At 37.9% G+C, this 21,057-nt stretch overlaps 1 protein-coding gene and 1 non-coding gene across 2 annotated transcripts in view; both read left to right on the top strand.

Annotated features, from left to right (window-relative positions):
* Positions 1-21,057, top strand: part of ARHGAP32 (Rho GTPase activating protein 32) — a 122,523-nt gene that overhangs the window by 78,191 nt on the left and 23,275 nt on the right. Inside the window, exon 12 of the mRNA XM_052662185.1 lies at positions 19,458-19,607. Within this exon, the coding sequence (XP_052518145.1) occupies positions 19,458-19,607 (150 nt within the window). The remainder of the gene's footprint in view (positions 1-19,457; positions 19,608-21,057) is intronic.
* Positions 3,321-3,392, top strand: TRNAW-CCA (transfer RNA tryptophan (anticodon CCA)). The gene has a single exon. It is a non-coding gene; the product is annotated as a tRNA-Trp (tRNA).

The raw sequence follows: 21,057 nt of genomic DNA, 5'->3' as shown, positions 1-21,057 counted from the left end.
ATCCTCCTTATGGTATTGCTTTAATACACAAAGGCTGAAAATCACATTCTCAAAATAGATGTTATACTTCCGTACTGTGAAGTACTCTGCAGCCCTCAAAAGAATAAAGCAGAAGCACATGTGCTCACCCAGGGTTTTTTTTTCCTGTGATGTGTTGTTAAATGAAAGAACAAATCACAGAGCAGTACAGTCCTGCTGTGAACTCATAGAGGATCAGGAGGATGCGTCCCTCACCGGAGAGGCGTGTGAGATTGCAAATATAGCAACAGACATTTCTTTTTTTCCCATTTGCTCTGTACTGTTTAACTCCTTTACACTAATCATATATTACTCTTTATAGACCATAATCTCCCCTTCACTCTACCCTGTCCAAATAGGTAATTTCTAAGGTCTTAATGCAGCCACCCCATAAATAGGTATTTTGTGAAAGCAGATTTAATGCAGATGTTTTATTTAGTTTATATACCTATGTGAAAAGCAGGACAGAGGTGAGAGCACGGGCTTCAGCCTTGGGTTTTAATCCCTGTGCCATGTTTTACTGTCCCTGTGCATGTCATTTGGCTTCTCTGATTTTTAATTTCCTCATCTAGGAAGTGAGCCAAGATTCATTTGAAGATTAGATGTAAAGCATTTAAAGCCCCGTGGATACTTAATCACTATCAGCCATTATTATTTTATCAATTTATGCTTATCTACTATGTTATATCATTTCAATTCAGGAGTGTCTAAAATTAGGTCTATTTAGTTTATGTAGATAACTTATTTAATGTGTGATTTGTTGGTATAAATTTATATGTAAATATTTCACAGTATACCTGTAACAAACAAATTACAGTTGCTTTCATGGGCCCATGGTGTGGAAGCCAGCTTCTTTGGATGGTCACTTGAATAGAGTTTGCATCATGAATTTTTTTGCTAGCAGACATAGAAGGACCTGAGGTTTTCATTTTAGGGAAAGACAGTGATCAAATGTAATGCTAATGAAATCCTTACATTCATTTAAGAAGTAGTTTATAAAGCAACAGCCTGAATTTGTAATTTTGAAAGTAAAAAGTCCTTGTATTCTTTTAGAAAACTGGCCCTTCAGAATCTTGTTTTTGTTGTTGTTATTTTATTTGCAATTTTGCCTAATTATAGTTTTTTTTTTCCTTTATGTTCATTGGTTTGCTTCTGGGCTATTTGTTTTCTTTCTTTGAGTGTGCAGTACTCTGCTCTTCTGTAACCATGCTTCCTCACTGTCACTTTAGCATGAAGCAGCCACGCTGTAGCAAGTGAAAAGGTTCCGGTTTTTACTTCACCCCATGTGGAACATTGTATTGAATATTCTTCCCATTGAACACATGCTTACTTTATCGCTCTGGAGGCAGATGTCTTAAGAATCAGATATTAAAACCAGTGCCCTAGGAGGCATTGCTGTAAAATTTAAAGGAGTTCCAAAATGCTAGAACGCCCAGGTATTTTTCTCTCCAAATACATAGATACATCAAGATAATACTTTTCTCACTCTCAGGGAAAAACAGAGAATTCAAAATACCACATGTTTGCAGTTGCCTTAGACTTTTAGAATACTATATTTTTATTAAATTGGACCTTGAATCTCAATACAGCCTTGCAGGATACTAAGTATGCGGAATGTATTTTTGTTCCAAACACACCCCTTTTTAACTAGTAGAGCAACTCAGAAAGACTTCCACGATGTGCCCGAGGTTTCACAGCTGGTCTTGAGAAGTCTTTTGACCTCTCCTGGTAATCACTGCCCACACCTAGTACCCCTGGCCTTGCACCAGGTGGATTAAACTCATTTGCGATTGTTAAACTCAAAAACCAGAATTTTCCCACCACAGAACACTGAATAGAGGTAAAGTTTATTGTTTCGTCTCCCAAAACAAATTATTTATTTAATATCTTTTGGTTCTATTACAACAAGAGAAAATAAAAATGTATTTCTGGAAATGAACAGAACAGAAATTAGGGCAAAAGATGTGTTAAAGGGGAAATGAAGATGAGAGCTTATCAGAACCTACTTCATTCACTAGTTTTGTTTCAGCCATCATTCTTTCTAAGCCTCTCTAATTAATTAAAAAATACATCTTTCGATTGCTCCTCACTGCACATAAAACGTACCTCCAGACTCGACTCTGCTGTGTCATTTTCAGCCATCCTCCTCCTCTGTTCTCTGGTTCTGTTCTTTCTCCCCATGCTCGCTGGGCTCTGCTTTCGTGTGCTCAGAACATACATACATGTGATCATGTAGCTTTCCCTCTGCTCCTGCTGCCCCTACAGCCAAAATGCCCTCCTTCCCACTCCCCCTGAGTTGACATTTTCCTTGTATTTAGACTCAGGCCATAATCTTCTTGTGCATGAAAGCTCCACTGACTGGCTCTCCCTGGCCCACCTCTCCCTGACCAGCACTCCCTGACCATTATTCCCAGGCCTGCATCCTGTTTACCCCCATGTCAGATCTAATAGCAGCTGTTTCCCTTGCTCACTAAGTTGCCATCTCCTCACTGGTGACAAATGTGTTTCATTCATCCTTGTCTCCCCCACAGGGTATGTGCACACGGGATGCACAATTAATGCCTGTGGAATTAGTCTATCTTAATATTTACTACTAAAATAAAACTTCAGAATACAACCTTTATAACGTATAATCCCTGACTTCAGAAAACCCCAGTGATTTCCCTTTGTGCCAGAATTATATACTAAACCTTCAACCTGGAATTTAAGATGCTCCATAAAATACTGGAACATTTATGTTTGTAACCTGTTTTTTCCCTTTCTCATCTCTACTCAGTATCAATAATATGTTTCCTTATTCTCCGCTTGGTTGTACTTTGGGTTCCCCCGCCTCTATGCCTGTGGTCTTTCTTCTGCATGAGATGACTTACTCTGTTCTTCATGGAGGCTCCTTGGGCCGCTGCTTCACAAACTTGAATGTACATTCAGTCTGCCTGAGAGAGAGAGTTAAAAACTGTAGATCATGATTCACTAGGGTGGGGCCTGGTGTTCTGTATGTTTAAGAAGCTCCCAGGTAATTCCATAATACTGGTCCTAAGACTATGTTTTGAATAACAAAGGCCTACAGCCTACAGTAGCTGTTCCTTGTGTTACTCATTTAGAAACAAGAGTTTGGTAATAAGTTAGCATATGTTGAATTTTATACTTCACTTTTTGTGTGTCTTTTTTCTTAACCTAGAATTGCTTCTGGATAGATACTCTATTGTATATTACTTCGCATCCTTTATACATAGCATTTGTTTTAAAACAGTTGATCAATAATTATGAATAAGAATAATTTCTACTACTAGTATCAAAGGGCTTCCCTGGTGGCTCAGAGGTTAAAGCGTCTGCCTCCAATGCGGGAGACCCAGGTTCGATCCCTGGGTCGGGAAGATCCCCTGGAGAAGGAAATGACAATCCACTCCTGTATCCTTGCCTGGAGAATCCCATGGATGGAAAAGCCTAGTAGGTTACAGTCCACGGGGTCGCAAAGAGTCGGACACGACTGAGCGATTTCACCTCACCTCACCTCACCTCAGCTCACTAGTATCAAAGGCCTAAACTCCCATTTAGGCCTTAGCCAGTGCTTGGAGTAGGTTCAATCTAATCCTTGCCATATATAAAGCAACTTTTCCATTTCTGATCATTTCCAGTATTCATTCATTCAGTGATCAAACATTTACTGAGTGCATACTGAGTACTAGGGTAAAACAGTGGACACAACAAACAAAAATATTGTCATTTTGCTATTTGTATTCAAGTTGATGAGAGGGAAAGAAAAAGGCAAACACATTAAACATACACTGAGGTGGGTAAGTGCTGCGGAGAAAAACGAAGCCTAGAAGTGAGGTTAGAAAGTACTGGGATGTGGCTCCTGTGGAGCTGTAATTTCAGAGGAGGAGAGTGGAGTGGTCAGGGAGGGGTTTATTAGAAAGTAATATGAAAGTGAAAGTCGCCTAGTTGTTCTTTGTGACTCCATGGATAGTCCCTGGAATTCTCCAGGCCAGAATACTGGAGCCTTTCCCTTCTCCAGGGGATCTTCCCAACCCAGGGATCAAACAAGGTCTCTCACATTGCAGGCAGATTCTTTACCAGCTGAGCCACAAGGGGAAACCCAAGAATACAGGAGTGGTTAGCCTATCCCTTCTCCAGGGGATCTTCTTGACCAAGGAATTGAACTGGGGTCTCCTGCATTGCAGGTGGATTCTTTACCAACTGAGCTATCAGGGAAGCTCCATTAGAAGGTAACTTTGGGAGCCAAGACCTGAAGGAGATGAGGAGTAAAGATAAGCACTTACTTGTGGGAAGAGCTTCCCAGAGGGGAAACTGCAAGTGTAAGGACACTGAGCAGCATGTGTCCAGGCTCGTTAAAGACTCAGCAGGAAGGCCGGTTTGACTAGAGCAGCGAGTGAAGACGTGGGTGAGGTCTGGAGGGTGGAAGGGCATCAGATTCTCCTTGGGGCTTGGGTGCCACTGTGTAGATTTGGACTTTGGTTTAAAGCTAGATGGGAAGACGTGAGAAGGTTTTGAGCAGAGAAAAATCTATCATAAAAATTACCCAAATTATTCAAACCTTTGACAGTTTGTCTGTAAATTCTACCAGTTTCATGGCCAAGAACATATCCAGAGTCAGATCACATCTTACCATCGACAGCGACCCTCAGAATGACTAGAAAGTTGCCTTCTCAGGGAATTCTCTTGTTGCCCCCACTAGCCACATAGACCCATCTTAGTTCTTCACAGGATAACCTCCATTTTGTAAAATGCAAGAAGAAAGTAACAGGTGACCTCTCCTGTGCCGTCAGCAGTCATTGAAAGACAGAGCATGATGAGCCACATTTTAAACTTTGTATTTTAGAATAATTATAGTCTCAGACAAAGTTGCCAGAATAGTACAGAGAGGTCCCATGTATTCAAAGCCCAACTTCTCCCAGTTGTCGCACCTCACATAACTATACTGTACATCATCAAAACCAGGAAATGACATTGTCACCATGCAGTGAAGCAGATTACAGACTTCAGTCCCCTTTCACCGAGGTTTGCACACACTCACATCCTTACCTGTATTTTTACATGGCAGAAAGTGCAGCCTCTGAGTTTCAGGTGAGGGTTGTTTTGTTATTCTCCTGCACTCAGGAGAGTTACCGTCTAATTTATTTATCCCGTCTGTGCTCGTATGTTGGGGAGCATGAGGGGCTCTTGAGTTGCACTGAGTGTCCCCCAGGTGGCTTTTCTACAGCAGGGACTCTCCTTCACCCTGCCCCCTTTTTCCCTCTCCCCCTCCTCTTTCTGTTGGGCCCCTACCCTTGCGTCTTCAGTGCTGAGGAAGGGAGTGGGGAGGAGGGGTGGCTGTGCCTTTTCCACCGTGAATAAACTCTTGGGAGCCTTATTTCCTATTCATCAAAATCCATAAGTCCACAGCTGTTCCAATGGTAAAAAAAATCCACGTGTTTTGTTCCTGTCGTGCCCTGGATTTCTCTGTGGTCTCTTCGTATTGTGAAATCACACCAATTCATTGTTTTTCTTACTGTGGCCTACCGTTTATCTGTTGATAACTCCTTTATTCAGAACTGCAACCAGAGAGGAAAGAATGATAAATACTCACCAGGCATCTTGAATTCAACAATTCCAGCTTGTGTGACCTTGGCTTCCTCATCTCTAAGACAGGAATAGTGTTCTCATCAACTTCATAGTGTTATAATGAAGACTGTCTATAAATTATTTAGAATCTTTCTGGCAAATGAGACATCATTTTGTTTACTAGAAACAAGTGTCTGAACATGGATTTATATTGGTATTGGTGAAAAGTCATTTAGAACAGAAAATATTAATTTAATATTAACATTTTAATATCTTCCAATTCATTAATTTTTTCATATCTAGTCGAGTTAACAGTGTAGTACTGCTATTTAGTATAAATATTGAATCTTTTCAATATTTGTATAAGTACAGCTATAATTTTGACACTTGGCAGTGCATAAAGGAGGAGGTCATAATCAGAAACATTTAATTCTGGATTTTTTTGTTGTTGTTGTATTGAAGTATAGTTGATCATGTGCAATTCTTATTTTTTAATTCTGAAAAAAACTTTTCAGGTTTTAAAATTTTTCATTTGCATATTAAAAAATTGTGCATTCCAGTCTCAGAATTTTTCATGCAAAGGCGGTATACATTGATGATTTTTTGTCTGAGTAGAAAACAATCATGACTCATTATCAGCAAAGATATTCAGAGTTATGTTCTCCCAGCCTGTCGCTGCCAATTTAATGACTCAGCCTTTTGTAGACAGTACTTCCTGCTAGATCAGGTTTTTGGTGTTTTTTTTTTTAATTTTAATTGGGTGTAAATACCATCATTTTTATAGAATACACTGTCTCCCATATGGATAGCAAATATAAACAACTGAATAGTCAGTGACTTTTTAAGAAGTTAAAGTATTAATTAAGTATCAGTTTAGTCCTAGTGTTTTCTGAGCAGAAGACATGTACCTGTGTGAAGTGGGTGGGTGGAGTTATCCTGGCGAAGCCTGTTCTGCAAGTGTAGCTGGGCTGGGGCGTCTCTGCTGTGTTGGAAAGCAGGACATGCAAAGAGAGGATTAAGCTCCTGCAGGCAGAGCTCTCCCGTGCACACAAACCACTCTGCCTGACCAAAGACCAGAAACCGGGGCTAAGGAAACTGCTGGGAGCAGAGCTGGAGCCTCCGCGTGCTGGGAAGGTCTGACTGGGAGTCACCCTGTGGTGGTGGATAAGTCTGAGCCGGTGCGATTGTCCTTCATTCTGCACGGAATGCAGAGCCACGGTGTCCTGTCGAGCCTACTGCCGAGTGCAGCCATTTGGAATAATTTTAATTATTGATCCTAAAACCTGTGCCACAGCGAGAGGTAAGGACATCTCAGTCAATTATTCAGTGTTTGACAAATATTTCACTGAGACTGTTTTTCGTATTGCATTTGGGCACGTATTTCCTTGGCTGCTTTTAGGTGACTGGCTAATTATTTAACTATCCACAAATGGAATAACTGAGCTTTAACCTTTGGCGTGGTTGTAGAGAGGTGATCATTTTTTGAAGTAGATTTAACTATGTAGATATTATCTCTTACTTCCCTACGTTCAGGAAATACTTATTTTAAAATTTCAGATCAGCTTATTTCTTAATGCTTTCCAGACCTCAGGTTAATGTGCAAAAGTTTGCATGTTAAAAGAACATATCTGTTTCATAAGCAGCAAATATATATCATATTTAAATTTTTCTTTCCTGCTGGGTAAATAACATCTCAGTTATTGGCAGATAGAAAATAGGCAGCACTGATTTACTGTAATGCCTCTGGTAGTCTGTAGAGACTGTTCAAATTAGCACAAGGAAGTAATCCTTCTGCCCTTTTTCTCCTCATTGGCATTAGTAAGGCTAGCTATCTCTATCCATGATATATTTGCATTAATTCTTTTTTCCCATATTTATATGGTGCTTCTTCAGATCTTGGTTATAAATATTTTTCATTAAGATAACATGGAGACCACAGTTTTCTCTGAATCACAGACTAGCCCTGTTAAGAAGTTGAACATTTTTCTTTTCTACTACTGTTTAAATAATATGGATATTTTGATTTTCAAAACCACAAATGGAGAAAGCTCAGAATTTAAAGCTCCTTTTCACTGTCAACTATTAAAGAAGCACCAGTTGCTCATATGATAATGGTTTACAACTCTGACTTCTTTTTTAGCATATTATGTAGTACTATATGATATTCAAGATGAGAGAGCAGAAATCCAAAGTTTCTTAGGTTAAGTTTGCACATAAGACAATTATACGGGCAGAAACTAGAAAGTGACCCTGTGTTTGTGCACCTTTCCTTAGTGACCTCAGCCCTGAATTTAGGAGGTAAGACCAGATACGATCAAACCTGGTTTGTAAAGCCAACTCAGGTCCTGGTTAGCCCTGTACCTCGGAGGATTCTACAAATGTTCAGAGAAATTGCAGTGGTGAAACAACTCCTGTTTATTGACACACCGTGATGCTGCTGCTGCTGCTAAGTTGCTTTAGTAGTTCTGACTCTGTGCGATTCCATAGACAGCAGCCCACCAGGCTCCCCCGTCCCTGGGATTCTCCAGGCAAGAACACTGGAGTGGGTTGCCATTTCCTTCTCTAATGCATGAAAGTGAAAAGTAAAAGCAAAGCTGCTCAGTCATGTCCGATTCACAGTGACCCCATGGACTGCAGCCTACCAGGCTCCTCTGTCCATGGATTTTCCAGGCAAGAGTCCTGGAGTGGGTTGCCATTGCCTTCTCCGACCCTGAGTGATAGATATTGTTATTGCCATTCTCACTGTGTGTTTGAGGGAACTGGACTTAAATAGGTCATTTGCTCAAGACCTTGCATGTGGTAAGTGATTAGAAAGTAGATTCCAGCCCTCAGGTCTATCTGACTCCAAGGTCCAAGTTCCTATTTCCCAGGCCAAAGGTCAGATCTTCCATAGAGCAGGCTTCTAAGGCCTTTAAAAAGAGTTCTCCTTATCTATTATGTCTTCTTCAGTTACGGGATGTTTCTGCTCCAGCTCCTGCATAAAGAAAGGATGGGAAGGGAAGGGGGAAATAACCTACATAAATAAAACCCACCCTGATCATATCAGTGTTCCACACCAAACTTCATAGCTTAATAAAGTGCACAGGGTTTTTTGACATCAAAGTGAAATATGACTACATTTTAATCTAATAAAAAAAATAATTTCAAGAAAACAATTTTCACACTGTTAAGATTAAGGTTCATCATGTTCTTATTTCTAGAACTTCAGCAATAGAATTTAAATTCATTTTTATTGGAGTATCGTTGCTTTACAGTGTTGTGTTAGCGTCTATTGTACAGCAAAGTAAATCAGCTACATGTATGTCCCCCTTTCCTTGGATTTCCTTCCCATTTAGTTTCTTTATAGTTCTCTTACTTTTGAGGTTACTGAATTCCTAAGAATCTCTGCTTATTCCAATCTAATCTATAAGACAGATATATAAATCAGTGTTGTCTTAAAATAGTACTAGTTTTTAAGCTTCATATCAAATAGTACTAGTTCACCTTGGAAAAATGAGAGCCCAGATTATTTAAAAATCCTCAGCAGAGATGCTTCTACAGTCTTTTTATTATAACCCATTCTAGTATTAGAATCCTTTAGTGTCACGAATTTATATCCACCTCATGTTTCCTCCCACTCTCCTCTGCTAAAATGCAAATCTTTTTGTTCTGTATTTAGAAATGAAATTAGTCAAGAGTCTTTTATATAATAACTGAGGTGGTAAAGCTACCGAGATGAAAAGAAAATTTTACTCTGTTTTTGTACAGAGTTGAGGAACAACACCAGTCATATTTCTTGTTTTAATTTGTAATTTAAAATTTAAAAATAAAAGTCAGTACCAGTTTAGCAAGAAAAATGTAAAATTTACTTATATTACCCTAAAATCACGTAAGCTAAATTTGAGCCTTCTTTCATGTTCGTTACTAAAATTTGTAAGTCCCAGAAAAGTAAACATATGATGTGAATAAGAAGACTGTCCTAATCATACCCTGATGCCCATTTTCCCAAGGAAATGGTGATTTTTGAAGCTCTTATCATAGCATGCCCTTTGTGGTTTATCTATCACTGTTTATGTCCTGCCCTGGGAAGAGCAGCAGTATAAAGTTGCTTTGGTTTCATTCTTAACTCTGAGAAACAGATATTTTTATTCAAACACCCAAGTATTTTAGTGGAATACAGGCATACTGTTCCATGTAAGAGTTGTATTGGATATTCTGAAGAAGCAGTTTGTTGCCAGTTTTCTGCTTCTCTTTTTCCTAATGAACTGTTCTTATCTCCTCTGTGTCTGAACAGCTCTTCTTGAAAATTTACTACAGATTTATTTTCTAGATCTGTTAGTTTTATCCATTTGCACTCCTGTCTGTTATGCCTTTTGAAATGCCTCCTCTTCTCTGCTATGAGTAAATGGAAACCTGTTTGACTTACGTAACTGTTAGTAGCTTCCTCTAGCTGTGTGTGCACGCATGCTCAGTTGCTCAGTTGTGTCCGACTCTTTGCGACCTTAGAGACTGTAGCCCACCAGGCTCCTCTGTCCATGGAATTCTCCAGGCAAGAATACTGGAGTGGGCTGCCATTTCCTCCTCCAGGGGATCTTCCCGACTCTCTTGTGTCTCCTGCATTGGCAGACAGGTTCTTTACCATAGCGCCACCTGGGAAGCCCCATTAGTAGCTTTCCAGGTTTTCAAACAAGAGCCATTACTGTCAGAGCTATTTTATATTCAGTATTGCATGCACAGTACATTTCTCAAATACCAGGTTTCCTCCTTTGAGGTTGGAATGTACAGATGCCAGAACCCTTCCAGCGGCCACATTCCAGAACCTCATCCCTGGCCTGGGCTGGTCCCCGATGTTACCCCACCAGCTGTCACACACATCAGTCTGAGAACTGTGTTTTTTCTCTAATTTCCAAAATTGTTTATGATTCTGTACTTTCTTATTCCATAATAACTTCAACAGTATGTTAAGGTTTAATACTCAAATTTATCTACATATTTTCTTGGACATCTGCTTTGGGATGAATGGAGGCCAGTGAATCCCAAGGCTGAAATTGCTTTATTCTTGCTTTAAAAACTAGCAGGAAACTCAGTAGTTCCTAGAGAGACAGCAAATATTTTACATTTTGAATATCAACCTGATAGAATATAAGTTTTCAGAAATTCAGGATGTATAGAAAATATTCACCTTTTTTTCTCTTACTATAATGAATTCCTGAAACTTAGTTCAAAAATTAATCTTTGTAAAATATATGGCACTTTTTCTAGTAAAAAGAATATTATAAATGGCCATTGTAGGGTTCACCAGGGACTTGCTAACAGATCAGAGAAATAGTGTATCATATGGCATGATCAATAACTGTAAATGTTTTTAACAATTAAAGACAGTATGCTTTTGCTTCAAGTTCTGGAAATAGTTATAAGCATGTTGTATAAATGATGTACGTAAGGACTCCTTATTTCTAAATTTTCATGGGGAAAAATAAAATAATTAAAACAATTTAACTTTAAAAAACTGAACTTAATATACTATGCTTGAAATAATAACATTTAACAATGGTCTTCCTATTTTAAATTTTTAAAGCAGCCTTTTCCAAGATAATGTAGAAAGCTGAATGTATTTTGTTATATAGCTGTCCAGTGGAATTTTAAATTATGTCCTTTTTCCCTCCTGATAAATTTTCCTAAAGCAAAGACATTTCCCACAGACTCTAGAGTTTTCTCTGCTTTTCTAACTTTACACTTTCTCAGAGTGTTTCTTGATTTCTTAAGTATTTCCATTGAAATCTAGAATTCATAAATTACCTAGTTAAACTTCTCATGCTTCATATGATTAAACTGAGATCTAAACTAGCTACTTAACTTGTCTGAAAGTTTGCAGCAACTTATCAGCCAAATCAGGACTTAAACTACATCTCTGCATTCCTGGTCCAGTATGCTTCCACTTGCTCTTGCCTGCCCAGTAATAGGCATGTTTGGATGGGCAGCCTTCATTGGACCATTTTATTATTGAAAGTTGAAAATTTAGTCGCTTAGTCATGTCCAACTCTTTGCAACCCCCAGGACTGTAGCCTACCAGGCTCTTTCCATGGGATTTTCCAGGCAAGAGTACTGGAATGGGTTGCCATTTCCTTCTCCAGAGGATCTTCCCAACTCAGGGATTGAACCGGGGTCTCCCACATTGAAGGCAGATGCTTTACCTTCTGAGCCACCAGGGAAGTCCTTGTTTTATTGTTAGAAAGACCTAAAAGCTTTCAGTTTAGGAGCTCTTGGTTTAGTATGGTTTCTAAATCTTTAAATAGGATTGCTAACATTTTATCCTTGCTGAATATTTTTATCACATACAAAAGCTATATATTTAGATATTATAGAATAGCACCAAATAAACTGAAGAAAAGGAATTGAATTATGAGATTCAGTTCAGTTCAGTTCAGTTCAGTCGCTCAGTCATGTCTGACTCTTTGCAACCCCATGAATTGCAGCACGCCAGGCCTCCCTGTCCATCACCAACTCCCGGAGTTCACTCAGATTCATGTCCATCGAGTCAGTGATGCCATCCAGCCATCTCTTTCTCTGTCATCCCCTTCTCCCCCTGCCCCCAATCCCTTCCAGCATCACAGTCTTTTCCAATGAGTCAACTCTTCACATGAGGTGGCCAAAGTACTGGAGCTTCAGCTTTAGCATCATTCCTTCCAAAGAAATCCCAGGGCTGATCTCCTTCAGAATGGACTGGTTGGATCTCCTTGCAGTCCAAGGGACTCTCAAGAGTCTTCTCCAACACCACAGTTCAAAAGCATCAATTCTTCGGCGCTCAGCCTTCTTCACAGTCCAACTCTCACATCCATACATGACCACTGGAAAAACCATAGTAGGTCATCTTAATAATTAAGAGCTAGATACAGGAAAGGTATAAAGGTATAGAAAGAAAAGGTATGAAGTATCATTATTCTGATAATCTTATTATATTTAAGTTATTATTTTGAATGTAATGGGAGATGAATTAGATTTTATTTAGCACACCTCATCTGACAGATAGAAAATTTGAATGATCAGATACTGGTTTGAATTAGAATTTAAATCATTTAAAGTGTGAGGCTAACTGAAACTGAATTTAAATTAGCTCATGTAAAGCACTGAAGCATAGTAGATCTTCAATATAACTTAACTATTCTATAATGTTATGAGATTACTCTAATTTCTAAGTTTTCCTTCAGGTTTCATTGGAGATTAGGTTTAGGGTTCAGTTTGTCTTTTTCTTTCTCTTGCCTTTGTAGAACTGGGAACAGGCCAGTGAGACGGCAGGTCTAACAAGACCAGAAGATGTACAGAGATAAAAATAGAGTCAGTGACAGAATTTCTTAGGGGCGTCCTTACTCCATCAAATGAAAACCTACTTTGAGTTTGATTGGCAAGAAACTCTCAGAGGGTGTTTTTCATAATACTAAAAAAGATACAACATTTTCAGTCATTGGATTAAAGAAGTTCTTTTATATCATTATTCATCTCTTTATTTATATTAAAGCTCTTCTATATTATGAAAAAAGAAAAGTTAGAAGAGGTTCTATACCTCAGTTACTGGAAAAAGTGTTTTTTTTAAGTTCAGTTTATTTAATATTTGAGTCACATATAATCTAGCTCATCCAGAATTTTTTCTTTAAAAGTTTGTTAAATTATTACTCTAGTGAATCAGTTTAATTTCCAAGTCCATTTATTTTCAAATAAAACCTTTTTTGGTGTAGTGTAAAATTAATTGATATACTCAAAGCTATAAACGAAGTAAGAATTATGTCATTTTTCTCCAGCATGAGTTCTGACTTAAACTGATTCAAAGTTATGTTTCTGAGTTGCCCACAGATCCTTTCAGGACATATGACAATGCATGCTAAAAATAAGTTGATTTTGACAACTCTTCCCAATATCCCTTTTAATAAATTTGAAAATACTAAGTAGCATAGTTCAGCTCAGCTATTTAAGACTGTCACTGGAAAGATATGGCATGTTTCTTTGCTTCTATTTAAGACATTTTTCTATTTTTAGAATTCTTTATGTACGCTTGTACCCTGTGGAATTCTTTTATGTTTGAGTTTTTTATTGAAAGGCAATGCTGATATGTTTACAAGATTCCTATGTTTATTACAATTTCTAAGGGAGAATTTTGCCTTGCCTTAAGGCATTAGTTTTTGATGTTGCCACTTGCCTCTTCAGTCTGATGTACTCATTTACATCCCTGCAACAGATACGAGGCAAGCAGGAGCACAGGAGGTTTATCACATGAGTATTGAAGCAAAACTTTAAATGTACCTATGGTTGTCCCCAGTGGCTCGGTGATAAAGAGTCTGCCTTCAATGCAGGAGATGTGGCAGGAACCTCGGGTTCAGTCCCTGGGTTGGAAAGATCCCCTGGAGAAGGGCATGGCAACCCACTCCAGTATTCTTGCCTGGAGAATCCTATGGACAGAGGAACCTGGTGGGTTATAGTCCATAGGGGTCACAAAGAATCTGACATGACTGAAGCGACTTAACACAAGCAGGATGGTTGTCACATTCAAAACTTAAAAATTAAACAAGGCAAACTAAATGATTATCTTCATAGATACAGATAAATCCTTTGATAAAAGTCAACACTTGTTCATTTTATACATTTTGACAGTTAAAAATAGGGAGTTTTTAAAAAATCTGTTTAAGGTTTCTATCCAAAAACCCAAGAAAATTTTATTCTTAATGGTGAGATATAAGCAATCTATTTAGATCAAGAACAGGATCATCATTTATTCAAGGTTCAGTAAAATTAAACAAAAAGAAATAAACAGGAAGAAATAAATCTGTTACTTACAGATGATTGTCGACAAACCCAGAAGAATCTCCTGTCAAATTATTAGAACTAATAACAGAGTTGAGGACGGTTGCTGAATGAAAGACAAATTAATACAATGACAGCAGCACCTAAATTAAAAAATTTTTTTTTGTTCAGCAGAAAAAAAAACACCTTTATATTTAATTCTCACAACAATCCTGTTAGGTAGTTACTATTTTTAATGTTTCATAGAAGAGGAAAATGAAGGTCTTAGAATTGGGTCCCTTGTCCCAGTCACACAGTCATACAGTCATACAGCTGGAAGCTGCAGAGACGTGATTGGAACCCTAGTAATCTGACGCACCATGATACATGTGTTTCTGTTTTGTCGTCGTTGTTCAGTCAGTCAGTTGCGTCTGACTCTTTGTGACTCCATGGACTGCAGTATGCCAGGCTTCCCTGTCCTTCACCATCTCCCAGAGTGTGTTCAAACTCATGTCCATTGAGTCAGCCATCCAACTATCATCCAGTAATCAGTTACTAGATTTTTTTCTTTTTTGCATTTCCCAGGTGGTGCTAGTGGTAAAGAACCCACCTACCAACGCAAGAGACTTAAGAGATGTGGGTTTGATCCCCTGGAGAAGGGCATGGCAACCCACTCCAGTATTCTTGCCTGCAGAATCCCAGGGACAGCGGAGCATGGTGGGCTGCTGTCTATGGGGTCGCAGAGTCAGACAAGACTGAAGCAACTTAGCTGCAGCAGCAGCAGCAAACATACAAAAAAGTTTAAAATCAGTTTAAAAACCTTTAAAAAGTGAAAAACTTTAGGAAATAAAAGGTTTAAAAGAAATAGGACCGTAAGTTTATGACCTCGGTTAAGGAAAGATATCTTAAAAAAACCATACACAAAGACATGATTAGAAATTTATACAGTACAAGCCAAAGGCTGGGAAACATGTTCTTGACAAAAAGTAACTGACAGGGGACTCATTTCCAGATTGTATAAAGATCTCTTGCCCATCAGTAAGAGAAAGACAGCCAGATAGTAAAATGGGCCAAGAATGTAACGTTATTTCACTGATGAGGAAGACTGAATGACCAGTGATCATGGAACAGTGCCTAACCTTATTAGTAAGCACAGAAATGCACTTTAAAGTGGAATATAATATGTCATCCTGATGAGATTAACAAAAATGAAAATGTCCGATAGAACTAAATAGAACAAAGAAATGAAGAATGAAAAATGCAAGTATGTCCTGTGGGAATATTATGTTGGTAAATTGTTCTAGAGAGTATTTTAGCAAAGCTGAAACATGGTTGAAAAGTAACATGCTGTGCAGTCCAGTCATCCTCCTCAGCATGAGTGCCAGAGACATTCTCTCAGAATTATGCATCCCACCTCTAACTTTGTCTGCTTGGCCATCTGGACTCATTACAAATCTTAGAACTCGAGGCATATAGGCAAATAAACCTAATGCAGAGCCCCTTATCTGGCACAAATCATCTTCCTTTAATTTCCTGAGAAATTCCTTCAAGCTCAGACTTCTCTCACATCGGTCTAGAAGATTCCGAGACCCAATTCAGAGAACTCTGATTTAAGTGAAATATTATGAGAAAGATTTTTTAGGATCTGCTGGAGAAATACTGTACTTGTGTAGTTAAAAACATCTGGTGCCCCGCCTCTCTGTGTCAAGGTTTCCTGAGCCCCTGTGAGCTGATTGTCGGTATCATAAAGCTTTACCTTGGAGATACTAAAATAAATACTGCAAAACTTTTAACTACTGGAAGGACTGGTTGGGTTGGGTTTATGTCAAGTCTTGAAAGAAGACTGCAATTGTGAAATCATGTCTAAATGATATGGAAAAAGATAGCCTTGTGGCACATGCTGCATTTTAACTCTTGACTAGGGAATAGTGGCTCAGATGGTAAAGAATCTGCCTACAGTGCAGGAGACCCAGGTTCCATCCCTGGGGAAGGGAATGGCAACTCACTCCAGTATTCTTGCCCGGAGAATACCATGGACAGGAGTCTGGCGGGCTACAGCCTGTGAGGTCACAGAGTCAGACATGACTAAGCAACTCACACTTTGACATTTACAGGGAATTTGAACAGATGGTGGTGTGATTTGCTTTTGTTTTGTGTTTTATTTTTTATGCATTTTTTCTGTGAAAATGTCATTGTTTATGCAATGTGGGAGACCTGGGTTCGATCCCTGGGTCGGGAAGATGCCCTGGAGAAGGGAGCAGCTACCCACTCCAGTATTCTTGCCTGGAGAATCCCATGGACAGAGGAGCCTGGTGGGCTACAGTCCATGGGGTTGCAAAAATCAGACCCAACTGAGCAACTAACACTTTCACTTTCACTTACTAGTTTGTTATGGGTGGGGGCACTGCAGTGTCCAAAAGAAACTTCTTTTAGCCATTTTATTATCTAAGAAATGGGAAGGAAATATAAAGTGAAGGAAAAATTAATGTGAAGAGACATTTATATTTGGAAGTGTTTATTAGATCTTACACAGACCACCTGAGTTTTAATCCTGATTCCATGACCTTAGACATGTTACTAAGCACTCTGTGCCTGAGTTTCTTCCTCTGAAAAGGGGGTAATAGTAGTATTTTCCTTATAAGGTCTTGTGAGAAACAAATGGTTAATAAATATAAATTCTTACACAGTTGCTGGCATGTAACTAAACATAAAATAAATGCCGGCTGTATCTGTATTATTTGTTCAGTATATTAACAATAATATAACCAAATAATAATATCGGTATTATTATTTATTTGTACTCCTCTCCTCAGTGAGCTCCAACAGCAAGGAGCTGGCCTCACCTGTTCCCCACCGTACTCTCAGGGCTGAGAACAGTTCCTGAGATATGGTAGGCATTCACGTGCTTGTTGCTAAATAAATACAAGTTAAAATTCAGTTTTCATCCCTTTGAAACATTCCTGGAAATCTGAGACTAAAAGAATTCTTTCTCATATACATCGTATGCAGTTGTCAGAGTCAACAGGTATTTTCACCAAATTCACCATCAAAATACAAATGCCTACTTTTTAACATGTATCTTGGATGTTCTGGCCAATTATTAAAATCTGGAAAAGAAATCAGAAATTATTCCTTTCAGAAACAGAATGGAATTACTGTGTTTGCTCTGACACCATTACATACCCATGAAATCCTAAAGGATCAACTAAAATCCTTCTTAAATTGTAGAGATTTTAGAAAATGATCAGATTTGAGCCATACATAAAGAAATCATTTTCTAATATACCTACTATTTTAGTAACTACCATAAATGAAGAAAACTGTTATTCTACGGAAGCAGCAAAAAAGCAAAGTAACTGACAATATCACTAACCAGAAGTATGTAGAATGTGTCTTTTCATAAAGAGAATTAGAAAACTTTGCTGCAAGATTTAAAACTTTAGAAACATTATGACAGGCCCTATTTCCAGATAGAAAAGAAATTAAAATTCTTTCAAATACATAATGTTACATTACTGTAATGCAAATTTGCTTATTTTTATGTATTAATCTTACGAAAATGGTTTGATGGCCACACTTTAAGAACAAAGATTCATAACAGTCTACTAGAAACTGGGGAGAATAAAACTCATACAAGTTCAGTAACTTTTAATATACTAATATGATATGTGTGACATCTTCTAAGTTACCCCAGTGTGCTACAAATGTCTCATTAGCAGATAAGAGAGCAGATCATTTAATTTTATAGCAAGAATCTCAGATACAAGTGAGGCTCTAATTTCTCCAGAGTGTCACACAGCATGTTAATGATGGCATCAAAATTATACTGATGATTCTAGGTAAACTTTAAGTGGTTGGTATAGAAAAAATAAATTTCCTCTTTAATCTATGTACAAGGATGACAACCTTGTCCCAATTCGCTCAGGACTTTCCTGATTTTAGCACTGAAAATCTCATGTCCCAGGGGACCTCTCAGTTATGGGCAAGCCAGTTACAGTTGATCACCTTTGTACAGTTCATAGAAAAGATGCTTAAGTCTGGAGGTAGTGTTTCCCATAAAATGTAAAGAAAATGTTTAGTCTGAGTAACGAATCTAGTGGTCCGTTTGGGCCACAAGATAATCTCAGTGCACAGAATTCCCACAGGAGGATTCATCAGTTCATGGGCTTTAGGATTTGGGTTCACTCAAGAAACTAGAGTGGGGTTCAGTAAGACCTGTAATCATCTGTGGACCGAGCAGGAGGATTGGGGCCATGTGGCTTAGTCTTCTATCCTGCAGCTGATCTCTGAGCTTACAGTAATTTGTTGTATGTTGACTTCCAGAATAATTTCCCTTGCAGGATGCACTTCTCAGCAAAAATGATTTTTCTAAGGATTTGTTTGCTTTCAGATCTTTCACTGTTGTCTTTCTAACGTATATAAGTCAGTGGAAATATCTTCCTGTATATAATTTGCTTATCTCTTACTTTGATCTACAAAGGCTGTTAAGGTGATATAGTATGTGATAGATGAATGTTACTAAAGATCTAATGCGTTTTTATGGGTGTATGTGTCTTGTACTTTAACATAGCCGTTAGTTTGAGAATTGTGTGCTATTCCGTAATGGGATTGTCCTGTTTATAAAATGAGAAAGAGGGAGTTGTTTCTTTTTTAAGTTTTCTTTTCCAGATTATAAATGCCATGAAAATTTCTAACACTAAATAAAATACTTTAGAAATTAACTAGAAATGCAGTTTCTTAAATTTCTACCGTGCTAAGTCTTACTTATCATGAAGATCTCTAAAAGCAATATATTAGAGTAAAACTCAAGTCCAAGTTACAATCCTGTAGCAGGCTTAGTTAGCATTGGGAAGTTGGCTGGTTTACCATGCTTAACTTAAAAGTCATGAATTATAATACTTCAATTTGCACACAGTTCCATCAAATAAGACCACAAGCTGGTGAGAAGAACATGCAAAGCCATGCTTTTATTTATAAAGCAACTCTTTCTTCAACTTCTGCTGAAAATTTCCTACAGAATATATGGTATACTTGAAATAGATTATTTTGTAGTTATTCTGTTGAGATCTGCACTTCATTTCCTCTCACTACAACTAAGGTATTTTCTCTTTATTATTGTTTTTTAGTATCTAAAAAGCACGGCAAGCTCATTACTTTTTTACGCACATTCATGAAGTCTCGTCCAACAAAACAGAAATTGAAGCAGCGTGGAATCTTGAAAGAAAGAGTGTTTGGCTGTGACCTGGGGGAGCACCTTCTGAATTCTGGTTTTGAAGGTAAACATGAAATTTATAATCTCATAATTTCAGTTTCTAACTTCTCCCTGTTGATCTCCTATAATCAGTTAGATATGGCAAACAGCACCTGTTCCATTTGAGTTCAGCAGGACATACCGAATGCTCTCAGGTACTTGCCTGACTTCGGGGTAACTGAGAATCATGAGGGGGTCTAGGAATGAACTTTGGCATTAGAGATGCTTATGATCTGTTCAGAAAGATGAAGACATTCTCCCCAAGGGTACAATAGCTCTGCTGGTTTGCATTATTTTCATGTCTCTCCAGATAATGTCCTCACTTTTCCTTCTCACAGTTTATTCTGAAATGTTAATTTCTCTTTTGGAAAAAAGTCACAGTTTTGAGATCATGTATTACCAAGACCAGCCTCCCAACTTTTATACCTAAAAATTTAAATTCCTTTCTCTATAAATTAAATTCTTATTCAAGAATTCAGTGCTTGGAAAAATGGATGGAGGGGCTGAATGGATAGAAAGAAAGGAAAAATGGAGTTTTTCTTTGATTTTCTTTTAAAAATAGCACTTTTCTCTACCATCTCTTTTAGATGCTAGAATATTAAGGAAGTACTTAACTATAATTTTGATAAGTACCAGAAATAGGTGATTTGTGAAATTCTGAATCTTGATGGGAAACACCCATTATATACTTTTTAAGAAGACCACTAGTGAAAGTGTAAATATCAATAAATATCAAGTTCAAATTAAGGCCTTATTCACTGCCTAAAGAATACCAATATACTTATAATATGGATTTAATACAAACTATACCATGTTTCTTGTGGGAGAAGACACAATATTACTTTAAATAGGTGTTGCTGCTGCTGCTGCTAAGTCACTTCAGTCGTGTCTGACTCTGTGTGACCCCATAGACAGCAGCCCACCAGGTTCCCCCCTTATGGAAGTTACTGAAAATTAAACAAAAAACAAACAGACAAACCAAAACCCTAAGGATTATTTTTGCAGCTAGTCAAAATGCACATGGAATAATAAGCCAATGAGAAGATCACAGAACATTATGGGGAGGAAATCAGGGATAGGAGACATCTAACTACCAATATTAAAACAGTATTCAAAACTAGAATGTTACTGGTGTAGAAGATGAGATACAACTGATGAATGAAATAGCCTGGAATGTTCAGAAGTAGTCATTGTTCTAGGTATGAATCCATGCTGATAAAGTGTTTTTTAAAAACCAGCTCATGGGGAGGAGTTCATTATAAATACATACAGAAACATGAAATAGCAATTTTGAAAAACTTAATTCTCGCTTTATGACCCTAAAAGTTTCAAATGTATGAAAGGGTTAACTATTTTTAACTCATAATAGTGTTAATACAAAATGATTTTGTTTTGAGATCAATGAGGAAAAAAACCATAAATGAAGAGGTGATTCCAAACAAGTAGCTTCCATATAGAGTAAGTCCCCTACATAC

The sequence above is a fragment of the Budorcas taxicolor genome, chromosome 25, assembly GCF_023091745.1.
Source record: "Budorcas taxicolor isolate Tak-1 chromosome 25, Takin1.1, whole genome shotgun sequence".
Lineage (NCBI taxonomy): Eukaryota > Metazoa > Chordata > Mammalia > Artiodactyla > Bovidae > Budorcas > Budorcas taxicolor.
Note: the sequence above shows the minus strand (reverse complement) of the source record. Positions and strands in the feature narration are given on the sequence as shown.